This window comes from Elgaria multicarinata, chromosome 1, assembly GCF_023053635.1.
Source record: "Elgaria multicarinata webbii isolate HBS135686 ecotype San Diego chromosome 1, rElgMul1.1.pri, whole genome shotgun sequence".
NCBI lineage: Eukaryota > Metazoa > Chordata > Lepidosauria > Squamata > Anguidae > Elgaria > Elgaria multicarinata.
Window position 1 is genome coordinate 41,302,725 of NC_086171.1, and position 23,353 is coordinate 41,326,077.

General features: G+C 44.1%; 1 protein-coding gene across 1 annotated transcript in view; it reads left to right on the plus strand.

Moving 5' to 3' along the window:
- The window catches only part of GARS1 (glycyl-tRNA synthetase 1), a 35,648-nt gene extending 25,797 nt beyond the window's left edge, over positions 1–9,851 (plus strand). Inside the window, exons 10-17 of the mRNA XM_063126576.1 lie at positions 327–491; positions 2,490–2,602; positions 3,643–3,783; positions 4,930–5,015; positions 5,454–5,563; positions 7,240–7,333; positions 7,973–8,163; positions 9,496–9,851. Coding sequence (XP_062982646.1) covers positions 327–491; positions 2,490–2,602; positions 3,643–3,783; positions 4,930–5,015; positions 5,454–5,563; positions 7,240–7,333; positions 7,973–8,163; positions 9,496–9,621 — 1,026 coding nt within the window. The 3' untranslated portion in view covers positions 9,622–9,851. The remainder of the gene's footprint in view (positions 1–326; positions 492–2,489; positions 2,603–3,642; positions 3,784–4,929; positions 5,016–5,453; positions 5,564–7,239; positions 7,334–7,972; positions 8,164–9,495) is intronic.
- The last annotated feature ends 13,502 nt before the right edge of the window (positions 9,852–23,353 follow it).

The window sequence follows — 23,353 nt, forward strand, 5'->3', positions numbered from 1 at the left end:
AAGACTGGCTGTGTTAGTAGCGGAGTTGTAATCTGTCACATGACTGAGATTTCGTATGGGCCCCACTGCTGGACAATAAAGCACCAGTGTAAACAAGCTCTAAATCTTCTGTGTACCAGGCACGTTTCAAAACTAGAATTCTCTGGAATATTTTGTTTATAATTGCACAGAGGGTCTATTTCATGGCGTAATGCACATAGCATTGTGCAGTAGAAGTGCATATTTTTTTGAGGAAGCGGTTTCTGGGCTTCACTGATCCTTCTCTCTCTCTCTCTCTCTCGCTCTCTCTCTCTCTCTCTCTCTCTCTCTCTCTCTCTCTCTTCTAGGGTGTCATCAATAACTCGGTGTTGGGTTACTTCATTGGCCGCATCTACCTCTACCTCGTAAAAGTCGGCATCTCTCCAAGCAAGCTGCGCTTCCGACAGCATATGGAGAACGAGATGGCTCATTATGCCTGTGACTGCTGGGATGCAGAGTCCAAAACATCCTATGTAAGCGATTTGAGAGGTGGAGAGGCTTTTGGCATTTGTGGGTGAAAGTGTACTTCGTCTTGGGGCATATCTACACTAAGAGCTTGAGCTTGTTTTACCTGTCATGATATGTCTCCTCAAAGGAACTCTGGAAATTATTAGGGTTGTGCATGGACATCCCCCCCCCCCCGAACAGCTTCATAGCCCGATCCAGAACTTTTGGATCGGGCCCAAAACCAAAATCTCGATCCAACCCTCCCCCACTCCGCGGAGTGGAGCGAGATCCAGAGGGTCAGAGCGAGATTTTGCACCCCGTTCCCTACTTACTTGCCTCTGTGGTGGACGGCGGAGGCAGGTAAGTGGGATGGGGAGACAAAATGGGGGCTGAATAAGCCTCCCTCCCCACTGTCCCCTTATCTGGCTCCACCGCCGTCGCTGCACAGACTGTGGTGGTGGAGCCAGGTAAGCCCCCCTCTCCCCCCCCCCCCGCTTACCTGCCTCCATCGCGGTCCGGCGCCGGCTTCACCTGAGGCCCAGGCCTCAAAGCAGAAGTGGCCTGCTTCCGCTTTGAGGCCTAGGCCTCAGGTGAAGCCGGCGACGGACACAGGTAAACCCCCTCCCCCTTACCTGGCTCCGCCGCCGTCACTGCACGGACTGCGGCAGTAGCGCCTGGTGAGCCCCTCTCCCACTTACTTCCGTTCAGAGCTCTGGATGGAGGCGAAACGCTTCGCCTCGATCCACAGCTCCCCTGACCCGATTCGGATCCGCCTTTGGCGGAGGCGAATCGGGCCGCTCCGCTCCCGCTTCTACGACCCGAAACAAAGCGCAGCACAGCCCTAGAAATTATTCTAAAATGAAGCATACAGAGAGAACTTCTCAAACCATGTTTCCTGGATTCCTTGGGAAGGTCATCTAGTCATATCTAGTCACTTTAAAATTGGTTAATATCCAGATACCATTGAATTTTTCTTGAAGCATGGGATGTTGAGACTGTTCAAAATGCAGTTCTTCAAGAGGTCTGTGTCCTGTTGGAAGCCATCACTTCAAGGACTGAAGACTGGCCATAAATTCATAAATTACCCAGGGAAATTGTGAAGGCCATACTTGATACCTAAAATGCAGGATGGGTAATTTATGAATTTATGGCCGGTGGCTGATTATTAGTACTGATGAAAGAGCTACGCAATCTCCAAGTCATGGTTGGAAGACAGGAAGCAGACTATTGGATGACACGGCACTCTCACCTTGTATGCAAATTTCCCCCTCTATTTTTTTAAAAACTAACCATGGTTAATTCCAAACTTCTGTTTGCAAACCATGATCTGGAACTGACCATGATTAGTGAAAATAATGTTAGACCTTGCCTAGGAATAATAATAATAATAATAATAATAATAATAATAATAATAATAATAATAATAATAATAATATCTCTTTTTCGCTCATGGTTTTTTTTCTAGACGGACATGACGGGCTTTGCCAAGTCACACTGTCTTTTACAGATTCACGAATTTCCTGACAATTGAGGATGTTTTAAATATAACTGCTTTCTGGGTATTGGTGTGGATGTGGATGTATTTTATTGTTATTTTAAATATACAAATTCACTTTCAACTTTTAATTTATTAGGATTCTTCAAGGTCCGGCTATTTTTCATGTTTAAATAAGTGTAAATAAGTATGCTATAGAATAAATAGAAGAAACACACTGTCTGCATTTTGACATCTCTCATGATCACGAAAAGTGTCTAAATGTCAAATACAGCTAAAACGCACAAACTACCTGTGGTGTCCTTGTGCAATAGATGCTACTTATTATTATTTTTATTTATTTAGTACATCTGTATTCTGTCTTTCTTCCATCCTGGAACTCAAGGCAGCATACATGAGATGCCAGGGCGGCCTCTCGTACAGGCTGGTTGGATTGGGGGGAAGAGAGAGGGGGCTCAGTAAGCATCAAGAATTCATCAAGTAGTGCTGCGGTAAACAAAAGACAACTCTTGGTTTCTGCCTTTTGCAGGGGTGGATTGAAATTGTTGGCTGTGCTGACCGCTCCTGCTATGACCTCTCCTGCCACGCCAGAGCCACCAAAGTTCCTCTTGTAGCTGAGAAGCCTCTGAAGGAACCCATATCCTTTTAGAAATGGATACTACCTTTCCGCAAGGTTCTTTCTGTCCATGAACCAGGCATGGAGGTTCTCTGGATGGGTGTCACGGGTTTCAGCTTGGGTGGCTAATGGGTCTAAAATCAGGAAAGCCGTCTTGAAGCCATGAACTTCCAGCGATGCCAGCGTAAACCTGAAATGAGACATCGGCTGTCGTCGTGACCCTGTGCCCAAGTTAGCTTATGCATCACATCCAGTGACCTGCTCAGATGCTAATTCAGCAACTTAACTTAGGTCAGTCGTCTGGCCCAACAGTGTTCTAGAATACACTGGATGTTTTTCAAGGATTGCAGAGAAGAGACTGGTAAGACAGTCCACTTCCGATGGCGTGACGATCTGGAAATAGAAATTGTAGGTCAGGTCTTGAGTGAGAGAGCCTCTTGTGCCTGCCCATCATAGTGTGTGTCCTGTGAGATAAATGGAGGATGGGTGGACAACTCATAGAATAAATTGAATGCCAGGAATCGCCTTGGTAACACCAAGGGAAACACGAGGAAGAAGCCCTTCCGTTTTCTGTTTCCAGGCTAATTTTTCAAAAGTAACGAAATAATCTAAGGAAACTTCCTCATGTTTCCTCTGACATACATAGTCATGCTGACCTATGCGCTAGCTTGACATAGAATATGCGGACAGGGCATTAACTGTTTTTCCCTGATCAGCACGTGTCACTTAGGTTGATCCACCCAACCAAGAAAGCAGTCCGTTGGTGTTCTTCTGACGCAGCTGCGTTTTCTGAAGTGGCTCAAAATGCACGGTGGTGATTTCAGGGTCTGATTCTGCCTGGGGTAGATCTTGCATATTCTATAACGTGGCTCTGTATGGAAGGATCCTGAGCCCATGTGCAAACGGTGAAAAATCCCAGAAGCCCTTCTGTTACGGGCTATGTTCTCTGCAGTACATAGGATGCCACTATGAATGCTGAAGAAACTATTAAAAGAACAGTAGATAGCAAGGGGGGGGGGGAATATTCCACTCTCCTTTGGATTCCTTAACACCAGCCGCACAGAACAGCGAACGTCGTTCAGTTTGAAGCCAATAAGGGGGCTGTTGGCAAAGCTTACAAGAAGGATGCCAGACTGGTGCTGGAATACCTCGCCATCTGTGATGAGTGTTACATCAGCGAGATGGAAAAACTATTGAATGAAAAAGGGTAAGCTGAGCCTGGGGGAAAGATGATAAGGCCCTGTTTCTGTTTCGCTTATGTTGTGGAGATCACGTTGGAGCACAAATAACATCTAACCAGCCTTGCTAACCAGAATGTCGTCTGGCGTGCATTTTGGTTCTAACCAGGTCACTTTCTGATCTTGGAATGTCTAGATTTTTTTGATGATACAGCGAACAAATTGTCATTTGTGTCATAACTCTCTGCTATGCAGAAATATCTGTTTTTCATGGGCTGAAATTCCCTCCTGGCCCATAAGGACCGGTAATATAGTTATCCTCTGCCACCATTCCAAAACTTTGGCAAGGACCATAGAATGTGTGTCTAGCCGTTGTAAAGGAAATCTGAAACCTTTGAGCAGCTTCTCCTGAAAATCATACCGGGCGAAAGGGGGCAACATCGGAAGAACTACAAGTTGCTCTTTCTGTTCTTGCAAGCCTGAAAAATTCCATGGGAGTGTCTGAAAATAAACAGAATATTCCAGATTCCTCTCAAAATTCAAATCGCTAAGAGAGAACAGTGCTTGCCTATTTTATCTAATTTGTATACTTGCCCTATTCAAGTTTTCTGGCTGCAGTGTTCTAAACATCCTGAGCATCGTGATCATAGAATCATAGAATAGCAGAGCTGGAAGGGGCCTACAAGGCCATCCAGTCCAACCCCCTGCTCAATGCAGGAATCCACCCTAAAGCATCCCTGACAGATGTTTGTCCAGCTGCCTCTTGAAGGCCTCTAGTGTGGGAGAGCCCACAACCTCCCTAGGTAACTCCCTAGGTAACTCCCTAGGTAGCTAAAGGACGTAGAAACCGACTCTCAGACCTGTGGAGATGTGGGGCTGCTTAAATCCTTCCTTCCACATGTTTGCAGAGAGGCACAAACCGAAATTTCCCCAGGTGCCTGCCTTGAAGAAGAACAAACCCAACCAGGACTTTTTTTTTTGCTAGTACTTGCCTTGATTTGGCACCTCTGCTTTTAATGACTTGAGCTTCGTTGGGCCCGTTCTTTTGACTTGGGGCAACACTGTTATTAGGCTGTCCTCCAAACTTCTCAGTTGACCTCCTTGAACTCCACGGTGGACTTCCCTTCCCAAAAGGAGCCTAGTGTTGATTTTGAAGCGACTTTTCTTCTTTACAGGGAATTTACTATTGAAACTGAAGGGAAAACTTTTCAATTAACAAAGGACATGGTCAGTGTGAAGAGATTCCAGAAGACCTTACATGGTAAGCCTCTCCACCCCAGCTGGCGTGAAAAGTTCACAGTTGGAAGACGTCCCCTAAAGTCAGTGGGAGCCTTCCCATTAACTGTAGCTTAGATAATTATGGCTGAATTAATGTTCCCTTGGAAATGTGATAGCCGCCGAAATTGATTCCTTGTAGTCGGGTGCAAACTGCTGTTTTAAATCTCTGCAAATACCAGTTGCATGCTTTGACTGGACTACTTAATCCCATGGCTTGTCAACCCCATGGGACATTGCTAACTTGGTCAAACCACTCAGCCATGCAGTTCACATCTACATGTGTTAATGCTGCAGTGTTGGAGCCTTGATATCGCGGACAAGAGTCCTGTTAAACGCAAAAGCTCACACACTTGGACATCAACCCAAGGTGGTCCAGGAAAATGTCCCCTCTTGCCAGTCTGATAATCTTTTCTTTTTCTAGTGGAAGAGATTGTTCCCAATGTGATTGAGCCTTCGTTTGGTATTGGAAGAATCATGTATACAGTATTTGAGCACACGTTCCGCATCCGGGAGGGAGATGAACAGCGAACGGTAAGATTTCCTGCACCTTTGGCTTGGTTAGGAATTGATGTCTCTACATGGGATCCCGGAGGAGGCATCTGTGGGTTGTGCAATCCCTATCGGTGGATCCAGTGACTGGTGTGGTGGGCTTGGTGCAGATCCCTGCTCAGCCGCACGTGGGCTTGCGAGAGTATTTATTTCTCAATTAGATTAAACTGACAAACACTTTATTTTGAACTTGCAATTTAGACATTTGCCTAATTTGAACACCCATCAACCAAAGTACTTTTTTTCAAGAATGGGAAAGGAGAGTTGAAACATAGAATTATAGAATAGTAGAGTTGGAAGGGGCTATTCCCCATCCGTAAAATAGTCACCACGTAGCCTGGCTGCAAAAACAACAAAAACACTCAAAGGTTTTGCATAGTAACGTTTCTGAGAAAATATCAGGGCTGCCAAATGCAGTTTTGACAGCCCAACTCCAAATAGGAAATTCATGTTTCTTAGATCAGTTTACTCATAGCATGCAAAACACCTGCACTGCATGTCATTATGTTAAATATTTTCCTGCTCCCACTATTGCTATTGCTGAAATGTGTGAAGCAGGTCTAAAAATCCTGTGTGTGTTTAAAAAAAACCCTCTTCAGAATTATTTTTAAAGCCTTGAAGCGTGAATAGCTTTGTTTTTGTGAGATGATTTAATATTAGGTACACATATTTATTGTGTATATGTGGTCAGGACCACTGGGGCAATGGAGTAGGTTGTATGCATTCAGCACAGGTTCTAGACTTCCTCTTTCCCCCACTTCTTTCCATCCCTTCTCTCCTTCCCTTACCCCCAGCAGCTCCTATTCTACCTGTTCCTGAACATCCATTACCCCTCTTAATATGGGGCAGTGGATGTTCAGGCGCAGACAAGCTGGAGCGTGTTCAGAGGAGGGCAGCCAGGATGATCAGGGGTCTGGAAACAAAGCCCTATGAAGAGAGACTGAAAGAACTGGGCATGTTTAGCCTGAAGAAGAGAAGATTGAGGGGAGACATGATAGCACTCTTCAAATACTTAAAAGGTTGTCACACAGAGGAGGGCCAGGATCTCTTCTCGATCCTCCAGAGTGCAGGACACGGAATAATGGGCTCAAGTTACAGGAAGTCAGATTCCGGCTGGACATCAGGAAAAACTTCCTGACTGTTAGAGCAGTACGACAATGGAACCAGTTACCTAGGGAGGTCGTGGTCCTCTCCTACACTAGAGGCCTTCAAGAAGCAGCTGGGCAACCATCTGTCAGGGATGCTTTAGGGTGGAGTCCTGCATTGAGCGGGGGTTGGACTCGATGGCCTTGTAGGCCCCTTCCAACTCTACTATTCTATAATTCTATGTTTCAGCTCTCCTTTCCGATTCTTGAAAAAAGTACTTTGGTTGATGGGGACAATTTGAAGTCTACAAAAAGCATCTAAATGTCTAAATTGCAGGATCAAGTGTTTGTCTGTTTAATCTAATTTAATTTCAGTTTGATTTTCTAGTCACAGAATGCATAGCTTATCTAGAGCAGAACTGCATTCACTTCTAATTCCTATGAAGTACACTCTTCCGCTCCTGTGATCATTTTCATACACACACACACACACACACACACACACACACACCTACAGCTGTTCCGTCGGCTTCACCTGTCTGAGCATCTATATGGCTTTTCTCTTTGTACCAGTTCTTCAGCTTCCCTGCTGTCGTGGCACCATTCAAATGCTCCGTCCTTCCCTTGAGCCAGAACCAAGAGTTCATACCATTTGTGAAAGAACTATGTGAGTAGAGCTAATACTTCCCAGGTTCCTGTGTGAGTAAGACTGTGAATTGAATTGATGAATTGTGAGTAAGGAGGTGTAGGGGGGGTTAACGTCTTTTTTCTTGAGCGTGCCTGAAAAGACATAGATCTCCAACAGAACCATTTCAGGTGCCAGTTACTGACTTGTGGATCTTTCTTGTGACCAATCCTGGCGAACTCGGAAGTCGGGATGTCTGTCACTGGGAAACCCGACCCTTTTTAGGTTCATCCTGGATTGTAGATCTGGTTTGTGTGTGTGTGTGGCTTTTTTACTAGAACCCCAAGATCCTCCAACCAGAGCCTGGTGCAAAAGACTAGAATTTAAGAGCACTGAGGCCAGGAATTTGTTTTGAAGACCAGAAAACTGTCCACAGACAAACCCACACCAGCTTTAAAATATACATTCTACCTTATCCCCAGGACTTCAGGGTCAGCAGCTGCTCACAAATATTCAGCACGTTAATTAAAAATAAACTGTGTTGGACTTGGATAAGCTGTGGCTTCTAGTGGATATTGTTTGGTGGATATTGTCTTCTGTTCACATTTTAATTCTCTAAAGCTAGCCAAGTTGATAAGAATTGCGCTCACCTCTGCTTCTCCCCACCCCAACTTTCACCAGCCGAAGCTCTGACCAAAAACGGGGTCTCCCACAAGGTGGATGATTCCTCTGGATCCATCGGCAGGCGTTACGCCAGAACGGATGAGATTGGCGTAGCTTTTGGGATCACGATTGACTTTGACACGGTCAACAGGACGCCACACACGGCTACCTTGAGAGACCGCGACTCAATGCGCCAGATACGAGCTGAGGTACGACACACTGACCTTGTCCATACATAACAATGGCAAATCCTGGGTTAATTAATCCATATGAGGTTTCTGCGTGACGTGCGAACCCAGACCCAGTGGGTTATTTGTGACTTGAGCATCCCAAAGTTAAGCTTAGAACTAGTTCGGCTGATCTCAGGTTGATTATGCAGTGTGGCATAATTAACCCACGATTTGCTGCTATTACAAGCAAAAACGTCCCACTGTTTGGAAGGGAGGGGGGAAGAGCGTGGCTCAAGGCAAGCCACTCACAGGAAATGAGCCCCGCTTCGGGAATTTTCTATAGCTAAGAGCCATTTTGGGCAGGAACCCCTCCCCTCTCTACTGCGCATGTGCAGGAGGGTTCCCGCCCAGATTCCCCAGTTCTTCTGAGACCTGAAGGCCTCGTCTGAGGAATACAGACACCTGTAGGTGTACCTGAAAAAACTACTAGAAGTAACATTAGTAACACTTGATGGACACCAAGAGGGGAGTATGGTGGGTGGGTTGTGTGACTGCACAGATGACCACTCGAAGTACCACAGTTACAGGTAAGCAACCTGTCCTTCTTCTTCATGGTCTCTGTGCATCACACATATGGGCGATTAGCAAGCTTTACTCACCGGAGGAGGGTTGGTGTTCTTAGGTGAATACAGGTGACAGTACTGCTCTACCAAAAGAGCAGTCGGATCTTGACCTGACGTTCAGTTTGTAGCGCGACACGAGCGTCATTGGACAAGCCCATGTACCTTGCCTTGATTGTGGCCAGGATGTGCTCAGGCTATTGAGGCAGAGGGAGCTAAAAATATGCCCCAAAGGTTGAAAGAAGGGACAAGGAAGAGAAGACTCTCTCCTCTACAGCCAGGGAGAGACACAATTCCAGGAGAGGCCAGCTACAACTACATTTGTTTCTGGAGATTCTGCAAAACCGCCCTATTCCTAACCAGCCTTGGAGTAAGCCAAGGAATCCTCAAGGCTCATTGCCCTAATTCAGTGAGACCCTGAGAAAAAGAAAGCCGTGCCCAAGTAGTGCATCTCCTGACGGTCGTGTCCAAGTAACTACGGGTGCAGAACGCTGGGATAAACATGCGGGAAACTTATCTATGCCCTGCTGTGTGTTTATCCTGCCCTACATGCCTTAAGGGAAGATGGAGGTTATAGGGGCAAGGGGGAACCGACAGGAGTATTCCAACATGCAGCCATCGACTTACACCCTCAAATGATAAAGTCCCAAGAGGATTGACCCGTAAGCTTCTTCTGGCTTCGTATGGATTTCTGATGTGTGAAGTAAAGACCAGGTGTGTCTGACGGTGCGCTTTCTGCTCTTGCTTTTAGATCTCTGAGCTTCCGACCATAGTTCGGGATCTTGCAAATGGCAACATAACCTGGGCTGACGTGGAGGCCAAGTATCCACTCTTTGAGGGACAAGAGACTGGCAAAAAGGAGACAATAGAGGAATAAAGCGAACTACCAGAAATGAAACCTTATCGAGAAGTCTACTTTTTACTGTTGATGTTAATATGAAATTTTATCATGTGTATTATTCAAAACCGCATTGTTTGTGCATCCAGGGACTGTCTGGTTCTTCTCTTCCTCTCCTCCCCCCACCCCCCAGTGCTGCCTAATTTGAACACCCATCTCCAATAACCACCATGAAAATGAATAAAAACATGGCTGCATTGGCTTGCTCTCCCTGTGTAGCTTGGGGCTTCCGTTCTATAAGAGATCCCTGGACTTGCCACCATGACAGATACTCAATCTGTTTATTTCAAGTTGTATTGCTTGTCTCTGGACTATTAAGAACCGAGGCGGGTGTGTGTGTGAATAACATGCCCATTCTGACCATTCATCCCTCTGCTCAACCTTGTGAAAATAGTTCAATTTAACACTTTTTACACTTTTAGGGAACCAAAACTGATGTAGTGATATTGCCTTCTTGAGATGATATTTAAAACTAGGTTCCCCTTGTACGTCCTTTTCGCTGAGTTGCAGTCATTCCAAATTCACCACACTTTTTGAACCAATGTTGTGGCTGTTACGGCCATAATTTTTGATTTTTTGACACCCAGTAAGAGTCTTTCGTCTTAAATTTCTGGGCATCTAGCAAGACCTTTTTGCATCGGGTCATGTGGTTTATGGGGCAAATTATACTTTGGAAGATTTGTTATCTGTATACGGTTTTGTCAGAGGCCAAGATCGCTAACCAACTGTTCTGGAAAAAATTTAAGTTGCGCAAGGATTCCAGATTCCAGCTGGACATCAGGAAAAACTTCCCGACTGTTAGAGCAGTGCGACAATGGAATCAGCTACCTAGGGAGGTTGTGGGCTCTCCCACACTAGAGGCCTTCAGGAGGCAGCTGGACAACCCTCTGTCAGGGATGCTTTAGGGTGGATCCCTGCATTGAGCAGGGGGTTGGACTCGATGGCCTTGTAGGCCCCTTCCAACTCTGCTATTCTATGATTCTATGAAGGAAGAAGAGGCTGTGTTGGATGCCATTACATAGTTTTATTGGGTTTAATCTCAATCTGCTTTTCAGCAATATAATAAATTTGGGGCCACTTTTAATATATGAAAAGATTTAATGTATGAAGCAGATAGGTGGACTTGTGAGGCAGCCCAAATTGGCATGGGAAGACTTTCTGTGATTGAATTTAAGATGGTCTGGTCTCTTCACAGTGTACTTTACCAAATTCCCAGCAGAGGATGCTGTGGGTCTGAAAGCAGATCAGTAAAAGGAATGTTGCCCACTATTGAAGGACAGGGGGCGAAATCAAGACCGTGGCAACATCCGTTAACAAAGCTTGTGCACCATCTCTGCACGACATGAAAGCAAACAATAGCCCCAGTCAGAAACAGTAGTACGTAACGATCCGTCATGAAGTACTTTACTTGGCTGCATTGTGTTGATATTTGGAACTTCCCTGTTGTGTTTGTGTTTTGGGATATAACACGCTTAAGATTTCTGACCAAGTCTGTTCTCAGGTTAGGAACTTGCTTGTTAAAGCCCTCTTTGGACTTTTGAATTTTGGAGCAGATGTCAGCAGACTGAACTCCCTCTGTGGCTTGATTCTTGGGTTCTGAACTGTACTCTTTCTTTCTCTCCAACCCTGCCCCCCCCCACCCCACTTCTGTGTGAGTCCATCAAAACTGTTGGGTTTAAATTGCACCCTTCCCAAAAACTGGATTCTTTCATAAATTCCAAATAGTCTCAGGAAGAACTCCTGTTGGTTATTTTAACTCACCTTTCTGCTGGGGAGCAGGCTATGTCACACACACAAAAAAGATACTGGCATTTCACCTCACTACGAATGAAAGCGTTTCTTCTGATGAAAGCTCTTAATTTAATTTTGAAATCCTGTTTGGAATGTTTGAGTGAGAAGGAAGGGTGTTCTGGGTTTTGAAACAGACCAGATCTGTTTCAAGGTGGTTTTTCAGCGTTGCCATTTGACTCAGCCAGGGAACCTGCAATGAATAGCAGGTGCTGAGCTTCCATTTGCTCTCCTTCGGTGCTATATCTTCAGCCCCTGTGGATAGCCGGCGACTTTTCAAAGTATTGAATTCCGTTTGGATACCAAATTCTGGAATTGAGCAGTAACCTCTTCAAACAAAGGAATTACGCACAGCCCCAAGAAAGCCAGCTTTAAAATGATCAGACACTGCATTGATCACCTGTTTCTTCAACCCATTTGGGCAGTGCGAGTCTCTTTAGAAATACACAGAATTCTCCTTGAGAGCAGTATCCCGTACCCAAGTAGATGACATCTGGACTAATATTAACCCAAGGAAATCAGCTCTGTGATTTCAAAAGTTTGGATTATGAGCATCCTCTTAGCCCATGTCATCTGTGTGCCATGTTCAGGAAGCCGGAGCGCATAAAGCAGGGGTGGTGAAGACTTGGACAGAGAGCCAAATTCCATTTTGCAAAAATTCTTGGGAGGCTGCGTTCTAGTGGTGGGTGAGGCCAAAATGCCCCGGGTATCAGCATATTTTAGCTTAAAGCGCGTACTACCAGTAACTAAGCCCCAGCAAAGAGGCGTTTCAACCTGTTAGTATGGGGGAAATACTTCACAAAAGCTAGGAAATCAAATGATTGGTGGGCTGGGGAAAGGGTGTGGCCATCTGGAGAATGTGAAGTCATCTAAAGAACCCCAGAAGGCAAGGGACACCAGGGGGGGATCTACACTACTGCTTTTAAAGCGCTTTGAAAATGTTTTGAAACCTGTATATGCAGCGTGTCCTGGGCCCCAACAGTTGTCAAAACTGTTATAAAGCGCTTTAAAGCAGTAGTGTAGACCCCCCCCCCCTCAGGTGAGTTGTATTTGGCATCCCGGCATAAAGGGGGCAGCCCCATAGCTCCTTGCCTTTGAATCCTGAGCAACTCATAAGGCCTAAATTTAGGGATCTGATATTAAGCTAGTTAGTTTGGAAGTGTAGGGCCTTAGATTTCTAAACAGAATTGCTAGCGAACTGGTAAAATCGGATTCATTACATTTTTTGGCCAGATCTTATAGACACTGTTTAACTACTCAAAAGAATAATGATGAGAACTAGCTCCTTGCTAGTTTCAACTAAATTTGAATGAGATCTGCACCACCTCTCCTGGTATGTTTGTGTCCCAGTTTTAATAATTAAAACACCCAGAGGTAGATTTGGGTCAGGGGTGGAAGTGAGCAGGCTAATAAAATGTTAAGTGATTCCATTATCACGAGTGAAGATTCAAAGCACTGGGCAGAATTTCCATGGGACCCTCTGGCTTCTGACACCCCATCTTCTTCAAAGAGTCTCCTCCGCCCGCCATTTGAAAAGCCCCTCCTCAAAGACACTCTCGTGAATATGCTACTGCTAGTGAGCACACATGAAACCCCCTGGCTGTCCATGCAGCCAAAATCAGCAGGGTTTATGGGAAAACAGCACAGAAGGCTATTGAGGGAATGCCTTTCCTGGTCTACAGAGCAATACCAGACTGGGAAACCACTGCTGCTGATCTCTTAAGGGAAGGGTGGATATAAGTTAGATCAGGATCTATTGGATTTTTGTGCAGAAGGAGGACTGAGAACCCCCCCCCCCCCAATATTCCATTCTGGTACTCAGAACAAAACACCTGGGCTCTGAATTCTTTAATTCAGTGTCTCCTGCACCAAGCTCTGGTTGGTGGATTTTGAGGTTTTAGTAAATAAATAAATAATAATTATATTATTTATTTATATAGCACCATCAGTGTACATGGTGCTGTACAGAGTAAAACAATAAAATAGCAAAACCCTGCCGCATAGGCTTACATCCTAATAGAATCCTAATAAAACGTTAAGAAGGGGAAGAGAATGCACCAAACAGGCACAGGGGTAGCGTAAAACTAGCAGTATAAAAGTCAGATCAAAATCAAGTTTTAAAAGCTTTAGAAAAAAGAAAAGTTTTTAGCTGAGCTTTAAAAACTGCGATTGAACTTGTATTTCGCAAATGTTCTGGAAGAGCGTTCCAGGCGTAAGGGGCAGCAGAAGAAAATGGACGAAGCCGAGCAAGGGAAGTAGAGACCCTTGGGCAGGCGAGAAACATGGCATCAGAGGAGCGAAGAGCACGAGCGGGGCAATAGTGTGAGATGAGAGAGGAAAGGTAGGAAGGAGCTAGACCGTGAAAAGCTTTGTAGGTCAACAGGAGAAGTTTATATTGGATTCTGAGGTGAATTGGAAGCCAATGAAGAGATTTCAGAAGTGGAGTAACATGGTCAGCGCGGCGAGCCAAGAATCATAGAATCATAGAATAGCAGAGTTGGAAGGGGCCTACAAGGCCATCGAGTCCAACCCCCTGCTCAATGCAGGAATCCACCCTAAAGCATCCCTGACAGATGCCTGTCCAGATGCCTCCTGAATGCTTCCAGTGTGGGAGAGCCCACAACCTCCCTAGGTAACTGATTCCATTGTTGTACTGCTCTAACAGTCAGGAAGTTTTTCCTGATGTCCAGTTGGAATCTGGTTTCCTTTAACTTGAGCCTGTTATTCCGTATCCTGCACTCTGGGAGGATCGAGAAGAGATCCTGGCCCTCCTCTGTGTGACAACCTTTTAAGTATTTGAAGAGTGCTATCCTGTCTCCCCTCAAGCATCTCTTCTCCAGGCTAAACATGCCCAGTTCTTTCAGTCTCTCTTCATAGGGCTTTGTTTCCAGACCCCTGATCATCCTGGTTGCCCTCCTCTGAACACGCTCCAGCTTGTCTGCATCCTTCTTGAATTGTGGAGCCAGAACTGGACGCAATACTCTAGATGAGGCCTAACCAGGGCCGAATAGAGAGGAACCAGTACCTCACGTGATTTGGAAGCTAGACTTCTATTAATGCAGCCCAAAATAGCATTTACCTTTCTTGCAGCCATATTGCACTGTTGGCTCATATTCAGCTTGCAATCTACAACAATTCCAAGATCCTTCTTGTTTGTAGTATTGCTGAGCCAAGTATCCCCCATCTTGTAACTTCTTGTAAAAGAAGATGATCTTAGCAGCAGAGGGGTGAACAGAAACTAAACAAAAAAAAATTACATGACTCAACCCTGAAATCTGCCAACCCCTAGGTTACACAAAAAACTTTTGCAAACCTGGCAGATGTGCTTTGGAAATTGAGGTTTGTTTGACCGTGATCCCTTTTGATTCCTAGCTTTGCTGCCACCTGTTGCTTTTCCTGCCAAGTGGGAAAGAACTCTTCCATATTTATGAGAGGCTTGAAACAGTGCAGCTTTACCTCTCCCTCTGCTGCCCTGCTCGCATCTATATTCATGCACGGGGCGATCATGTAACATGCTGTCATCTGCTGTTGTAACCGGAAGATGGTTTTCCCCATCTTCAGTGAACGCGAGTTCATTTGTTCATTCGTTGCACTTTCCTCCTTGTCTTCTTTTCGAGAAAGTGAGGAAGAAGGGGTTCTGTTAGCAGCCGAAAAACTGGCACCCATCCCAGGCAGTGTACCTCTTGGGCCAAGGTCTATGGGCTAATCCGCACTTGGGTCTGTGAATGAGCCTGTGTGTTTAGAAGCCTCCAGTGCCTGTGTTGGCTACCAGTACCAGCTACTGTTCCATCCACCCGTTGACTGTGAACTCCCCTTCCATTCCTCTTGGCAAATCCAACACCAACAACTCACACTTCCTCTAAAACAAGATGGCTTCTTGTGGCAACAGAGAGGAATAAGAAAATCTTAATTTCCTTGCAACTTTTTGCCACCACAGTCCAAATGCTTCCAGAGGAGGAGGGTGAGAGGGTGGAAGTGGAAGGAGCAGTGCTGCTAACAAGTGGAAGAGGCAGTGTAGTGGTTAACGTGTTGGGCTGGGAGTTGCGAGATTCGGGTTTTAGTCCCCACTCGACCGTGGAAGCTCACTGGGTGATGTTGGGCCGGGCACAGACTCTCAGCCCAACCTACCTTACAGGCTTGTTGTGAGGATTAAATGAAGAGGAGGATTATGTATGCTGCCATGGGCTCTTTAAGGAGGAAAAAGGGCAGGATATAAACGTAATAAGTAAAAAAGTGGTAGTACCAGCTGTCAGAGTCCATAGCTGCCACAGGCACCTGGAGGCTTCTGAACATGTGAATTGGCTTTCCCCAAACGAGTGATCTCCAGATGTGTTGGATTACAACTCCCATAACCCACAGGCAGTGTGGCCATCTGGAGGGCACAAGGTTGGGTAAGGCTGGGGTGACTGATAATTCATGGGGCCAACTTGAGTGTTCCAGCAGGTTTTCCAAGACAGCAAAGGTTTTCACATCTGGCATGGAGATTCAATTCCTAACCTTTAGAAAACCAACAAACCCAAATTCCACTCTTTCCCCAACCCTTATGATTGTGGAGCAGCCTTCCTTAACTTGTGGCTTTCCAGATATTTTTGACTTCAACTCCCATCAGCTCCACCCAGCATGGCTACTGGTCATGAATGCTCCATTGTAGTCCAAAACATCTGTAGGGCCCCAGTTTGGTCAAGCAGGCACGAATGCTGTATTGCTTCCGGCACCTCCTGAAAACATTGTTTCAGGAAGCTTTCCCTGAATGACCAGTTGTGGTTTTATCAGAACTTTGTTCTTTTAAAAATGTAATTTTTAATATGGTGTTTTTATTCTTTTGCTCCATTTGTTGTTCACCACTCTGAAATCTTTGGGTGGGGAGTATAAATAAATCTTTGGGTATATAAATATTGTAAATAAATCATTTAGTCAGTCACACCAATTAACAGGGCTGGCCAAAGACATTTTGGTGCTCGAGGAGAAGGCAAGATGGCATCGCCTGCATTCCACGTACAGAAGCCAACCAGACGGAGAACTGAATCTTACTTCAACATTGGCCAAAGGACATCCTCCGCAGCAGGCTAACTTAGGGGGTACATGAAAGACCCAATGGCATACACAGCTCTGTCCTCCCAGCAGCTTGCCGCCCCTCAGCATGTACCGCCTGAGGCTGCTTCTTCACTCTGCCTACCGGTTGGGACGGCCCTGCCGTTGATTCCTTTAAAACTTTCAGCCTTACTGGAGCTGCTAAATGATTGTACCCCCTTGAGTACATCCTAGAAAGTGTCTAGGGCCTTTGCTCTAGAAACACATGAATAAGTTCCCAATTGCTGAATAACAAAGAAGTAGAAACAGTGAGCAGCATTAGTAATTCAGAACAGATTATGATGTTTCCAATGTTAATCTAATGTTAATCTTGTTCAACATTTATACTCGGCATCTGTTCAGAAGACAAAATGTTTCTGCGGTGTTTAGTTCTTTCTGTTATCTCCATAACATAATTGGAAGTTACATAAAGACAGCCTTTATTTCCAGACATGAAGATTCAGTTTTCCATAAGCAAAGGAGCCAAAATAGGACAGAGGTTGACACTCACCAAGTGTTCTCCATTAGGAAGGATTAGAACTACTGATCTGCCGGCATTAATGATCCAGGTTTTTCACCCTCTGGATGTGATGTATATTTATTTCTTTGCTATCGGTCTGCTTCCAGCGCTTCGAACAACCTGTCATGCCACTGATTTATTTTGCAAATCATTAAGGCAATTAACAAATAAGATTTCTCTCAACTCTTGTTTTACTGAACAAATCATCTGGATGCTAATTAATTCTCCGTGGGCTTTTGACTAAAGTGTTCATGGTCTTTGCAAAAGCATACACGTCTGGGAGAGCCAAGTCAAATTTTCATATACAAAAACGGGGAGATCAGGGGGCTGAATGTAGAAAAGGATTTGGAAGGGGAGAATTTTTCACCCCCCCCCCCAATAAATAGATCTTGATAGGCTGGAGTACTGGGCTGAAAACAACAGAATGAAATTTAATAGGGATAAATGCCAAGTTCTACATTTAGGAAATAGAAACCAAATGCACAGTTACAAGATGGGGGATACTTGGCTCAGCAATACTACAAACGAGAAGGATCTTGGAATTGTTGTAGATCGCAAGCTGAATATGAGCCAAGAGTGCAATATGGCTGCAAGAAAGGCAAACGCTATTTTGGGCTGCATTAATAGAAGTCTAGCTTCCAAATCACGTGAGGTACTGGTTCCTCTCTATTTGGCACTGGTTAGGCCTCATCTAGAGTATTGCGTCCAGTTCTGGGCTCCACAATTCAAGAAGGAGGCAGACAAGCTGGAGCGTGTTCAGAGGAGGGCAACCAGGATGATCAGGGGTCTGGAAACAAAGCCCTATGAAGAGAGACTGAAAGAACTGGGCATGTTTAACCTGGAGAAGAGAAGGTTGAGGGGAGATATGATAGCACTCTTCAAATACTTACAAGGTTGTCACACAGAGGAGGGCCAGGATCTCTTCTCGATCCTCCCAGAGTGCAGGACACGGAATAATGGGCTCAAGTTAAAGGAAGCCAGATTCCAGCTGGACATCAGGAAAAACTTCCTGTTAGAGCAGTACGACAATGAAATCAGTTACCTAGGGAGGTTGTGGGCTCTCCCACACTAGAGGCCTTCAAGAGGCAGCTGGACTACCATCTGTCAGGGATGCTTTAGGGTGGATTCCTGCATTGAGCAAGGGGTTGGACTCGATGGCCTTGTAGGCCCCTTCCAACTCTGCTATTCTATGATTCTATGAAATAAAAGTTCCAGGGGAGTGTATTGACTGTGACTTTGGGTACATTCACAGGCCGTTCGGGGCTGACTCACACTTTGGATAACTTCTTGTGTGGGGAAGAACATTGGTCACAGATACCTCTGCCCAGGGAGTTACTTCATGTACCAGTTGGCAATAGAGAACCGGCTCCCAAACCTGATTCTGCTTAAAGGATGAGGCCTCATCTACACATGCAGGGGAATAAGACGGTGAATACTTTATGGGGGCAGTAAAACGGACTGTACCACTTCAAACTGCGGGAGTGTCCCTTTTTTTTTAATGCACTCTTGAATTAAAAACCTCTTGCAATTAAATAAATAGCACAGCAACCAACAGGTTGGGATAGTGCTTTTCTTCCAGATACACTAATTTTTACTTCTTTTTTTAAAAAGGCAGAGCATCCAATAATAATAATAATAAACCCTTTCGGACACACAATTCCTGGTTCCACCCTTTGCCTTTTTTTTGTTATCTGGGGCTTCCTTTCTCATTCGGCTACAGTTTGAAATGTTCAAACTCAGGATTCTATCAGTTAATTTGGCTGAATCTGCCTGGTTGGGTCAAGAGCTGCCAACTCTACGGAAGCGTCTTCCTTAGCAGTTTGGACCCTCTTCATGGGCAGTGACTTGTTCTTGGGCTCTGGAATGGCCCTGTTTGCCAGGTTGGCTACTGGGCTCTCCTGGACAGGAAGTGCTATAAAGGGCTTCCTGGCTGGGCTGGGCCTTTGCCTGAGCAGTAATGGCCAGCCTAGCTTTGTTGTGCCTCCGTTTGGTTCTGACTCCTGGTTTTGTCTCTGGGATCCATTCCTGGCTCCAGCTCCCAGCCCAAATTCCTGGCTCCCCTCTGACAGCTGCCTACAGCTCAGCCCTGACTATCATATCCTGCCTGTCAAGAGGCGAGGAGAATCTTACCACATGCCCCATTAGAAAGCCAGGGAAGTGGAAGAGTTCTGAAATTCTATGAGCCCTTTGGTAGAGGACGATTCAGGCAAGCCTGTACGTAGCGGTTAAAAGCAGCAGCAAACCACCACACATCGTAAAGGGCCAGTTCTATTCATAGAATCATAGAATAGCAGAGTTGGAAGGGGCCTACAAGGCCATCGAGTCCAACCCCCTGCTCATTACAGGAATCCACCCTAAAGCATCCCTGACAGATGGTTATCCAGCTGCCTCTTGAAGGCCTCTAGTGTGGGAGAGCCCACAACCTCCCTAGTTAACTGGTTCCATTGTCGTACTGCTCTAACAGTCAGGAAGTTTTTCCTGATGTCCAGCCGGAATCTGGCTTCCTTTAACTTGAGCCCATTATTCTGTGTCCTGCACTCTGGGAGGATCGAGAAGAGATCCTGGCCCTCCTCTGTGTGACAACCTTTTAAGTATTTGAAGAGTGCTATCATGTCTCCCCTCCATCTTCTCTTCTCCAGGCTAAACATGCCCAATTCTTTCAGTCTCTCTTCATAGGGCTTTGTTTCCAGACCCCTGATCATCCTGGTTGCCCTCCTCTGAACACGCTCCAGCTTATCTGCATCCTTCTTGAATTGTGGAGCCCAGAACTGGACGCAATACTCTATTCAAGGTCTGTGTGCACCTCATGCTTAAACACACACACACACACACACACACGTACGTTAATTAAAATTATGGATCTGGTCTATCCAAATTATGCACCAACCTGAATGTCGCATCCTGTATAAATGATGTTCATTTATAGAACCTCTTAATTTGGCATCATTTATTCTGGTTTGGCTACCTGTGGAGAAGGGGCAAGAAAAACAGCAGGGCAAAGACACTGCACAATGAACTTTTAACCACTGGAAATTTAATATTTTTTATAGCTATCCGCTTGCTTCTTTCCCCCCTCCCAAGTAAAGGCTGAGATTCACAGGTGGCTGAACTCTGTGTCCGATTCCACGCTCCGGGTTCCTCTGGAATTCGTACAAAGCTGGGTGCATTATTCACCCTACCTGGTACATGCACTGGACAAAGCCATTTCCTTGAAGCTCAACAGATTTTCAACCGATCTGGACTATTTTAGGAGACAATTTGGTGAACGACTGTTTTGTGTATGATGTTGGGAGGATCACCTGAGCTTAAAATGTAGAACCTCAGGCCTCAAACCATCCCTCAGGGGCTCCCTAAAATGCCCCACCCCCTTTCCCTAGCCCCACCCCCTTTCCCCTGACCACCAATGGTGGTTTCCCCGGTTTTGTTCCAATTCTTTTTTATTATTTTAATTTTTTATTTTCTACATTATATAAACATACATAAGACATTACCATAATAATAATGATAAAACGAAAAACAGAAAAACATCAAACAACTGCTGCATACATATTGAATAAATGTTGAGTACATATGTTGAGTAACTATTACATATACCTTTTCATACTACAACATCATCATTCTTAACATAAAAGTGCACCCCCCACCTCGGGATCATTCCTGAGTCCAAAATCTAATCGTTTCTTCTGGTGGCGGTTTCCCACTTCCCTTAATAAACACAAATATTAGGAACTGTTTCCAGATTCCTTCAAACTCATTTATTTTCGTTACGCCTTTTCTCCACTTAATATTACATGTCAATTTATCATTCATGGCTATATCCCATACTTCTTTATACCAATCTTCTATAGAATATTCCCCTTGAACCTTCCAGTTCCTAGCTACCATCAATCGTGCTGCAACCAGCAAACTCGATATCAGCTCTATAGTTCCTTTTCCACACTTTATATCTTCAAATAGTGACAGCAATGCAATCTTTGGTGTTTGTTCTATTTTCATTCCCACTATTTCTTCAATTTCTGAAAACACCATCATCCATAATCTTTGTACATATTTGCATTGCCACCACATATGTAAATACGTTCCTTTTTCCCCACAACCTCTCCAACAATTTGCTGAATACTGATCGTTTATCTTATTCAATCTAACCGGGGTTAGGTACCACCTCCATATAATTTTAAAATAATTCTCCTTTATTCTCACTGATAAACTTCTCAACACTCTTTGTTTCCATAGTCCCTCCCAGCTCTGTCGCCCTATTTGTACCTTCAAATCTGATTCCCAAACCATTTTCTCTGTATTCTCCCTAAACTCCTTCTCTAACAGTAATTTATATATTTCACTCATTAATCCTTTTAAAACTATACTACCTCCTTTCCCTTTCTCCTTATTTACTACTAATTCTTCGAACTTCGTCATCTTTCTACACATTCTATTATCTTTAATCCACTTTTTATTCCATTGCTCTAGTTGACCATATTCTAACCAAGATAATTTTTTCTCCTTTAACAAATTTTCCATATCCTCTCTTGTTTTTATATCTCTTAACCAATCCTTTAATTTTATTTTATTTTTCTCTTTTAATATTTTACATAATCTACCCTTTAGAACCTCTGGGAAATTCTTTAACATTATTATCGGTGCTAAGGGAGAGTTGCTCGGAAGCAATTTCCCTTTAAATTTACTCCAAATTTCCCATTGAGTCCTCAGGAGTGGATTTTCTATACTTCCAACCCACTTTCTTTATAAACCTTCCAATATACTCCTCCACCTTTTCTTGTTGAATTTCTTTACCCTTATACAATTCCTGATAAAATTCCTGAAAAATTTTTGTTTTAGCTTTCATTGCATGACAGTAATTCCCTCGGCTATCTTTCAACGTTTCTATCCCATTCCTCCCTTTTTCTTTTTGTGTGAGCTTGGCAAGCAACCTCGAGTTCTTATCACTGTTTTCAAAATATTCCCTTTTCATATATATTAAATTCTTTTGAATCTCTTCTATATTTAAGTTTTCTAATTGTTTCTTCTTAGCTTGTATTTCCACTAATTTATATTTATCTTTAACTCGCCAATATCTTTCCTCCAAGTTTTTAATTTCTATCTCTAACTTTTCCTGTTCTGCACGTTGTTGTCTTTTTAAACTACATGTTTCTCTAATACAGATTCCTCTTGCTACAGCCTTCATGGTGTCCCAAATGACTGACCCAGCTGTTCCTCCTTTTTCATTAATTTCCCATGACTCCGACAGTTCCTTCCGAATTTTATCTACTATTTTATTGTATTTCAATATCTTTGTATTCAGCTTCCATCTATATGCCTCTTTATAATCTTTCTTAACTGTAAATTCTAAACTTAACAAGGCATGATCAGTTACTTTTATTACCCCCATTTCCATTTTACAAATCCTCGTTGCAAAATCTTTTGAAACAAATATATAATCTATCCTGGAATATGTATGATGAACTGGGGAAAAGTATGAAAATCCAGGCCTATTCCCGTTAAATAAACGCCACGAATCTAAATAATCATTTTCTTTTACTAATTTATTCAATATAGTCATATTGTTCCTCTTTTCAGCATTAGTGGGATTTGACCTGTCCCTTTTATTATCCATAACCATATTAAAATCCCCAGCTAATATAGCATACCCCTCCTTAAATTCTTCTATTTCTTTAAACAACTTTATAAAAAACTCTCTATGCCTCTCATTTGGGGCATAAACATTAATCAAAGTATAGACCTTTCCCTCAATTTTACCTTTTAACATAAGATATCTGCCCTTATCATCCTTTTTTACTTCTTCTAATATAAACCCACTTTTTTTTGAAATCAAAGTGGCCACTCCATTTTTTTTCGATGTCCCTAATGACTTTTCATAATAGGCTACCCACTTTAATTTTATCATATTCGAATTCTCGGAGCCTTGGTGTGTCTCTTGGACCATTATAATATCTGATCCCTCTTTATTAAGCATTTGTTCTATTCTCTTCCTTTTCACGACTGCCCCCAAACCTTTAACATTGAGTGTTGATACCTTTATCTTTTTATCCATAATCACCCTTTTGAAATCTCTTCCGATCCCTTGTGCTCAGCAATTCAAACTTGCTTACATAAAAACACAAACCCCGTACATAAAACCCCCACCCTCCTACCCCAATCCCTCCTCTCCTACCTTCCCCCCTCCCCACCCCCCTACTCTAATCCCCCCCCATATCCCCGTGAGTCTAGTACTCCAGCCATCTACTTTAAAGGGGGGGGAGGCAGTGCTGCGCCTGGCCGGCAGGTTTCTATATTAGCATTTCTATTTGCAATTATCTCCAAACATAATTGACAATT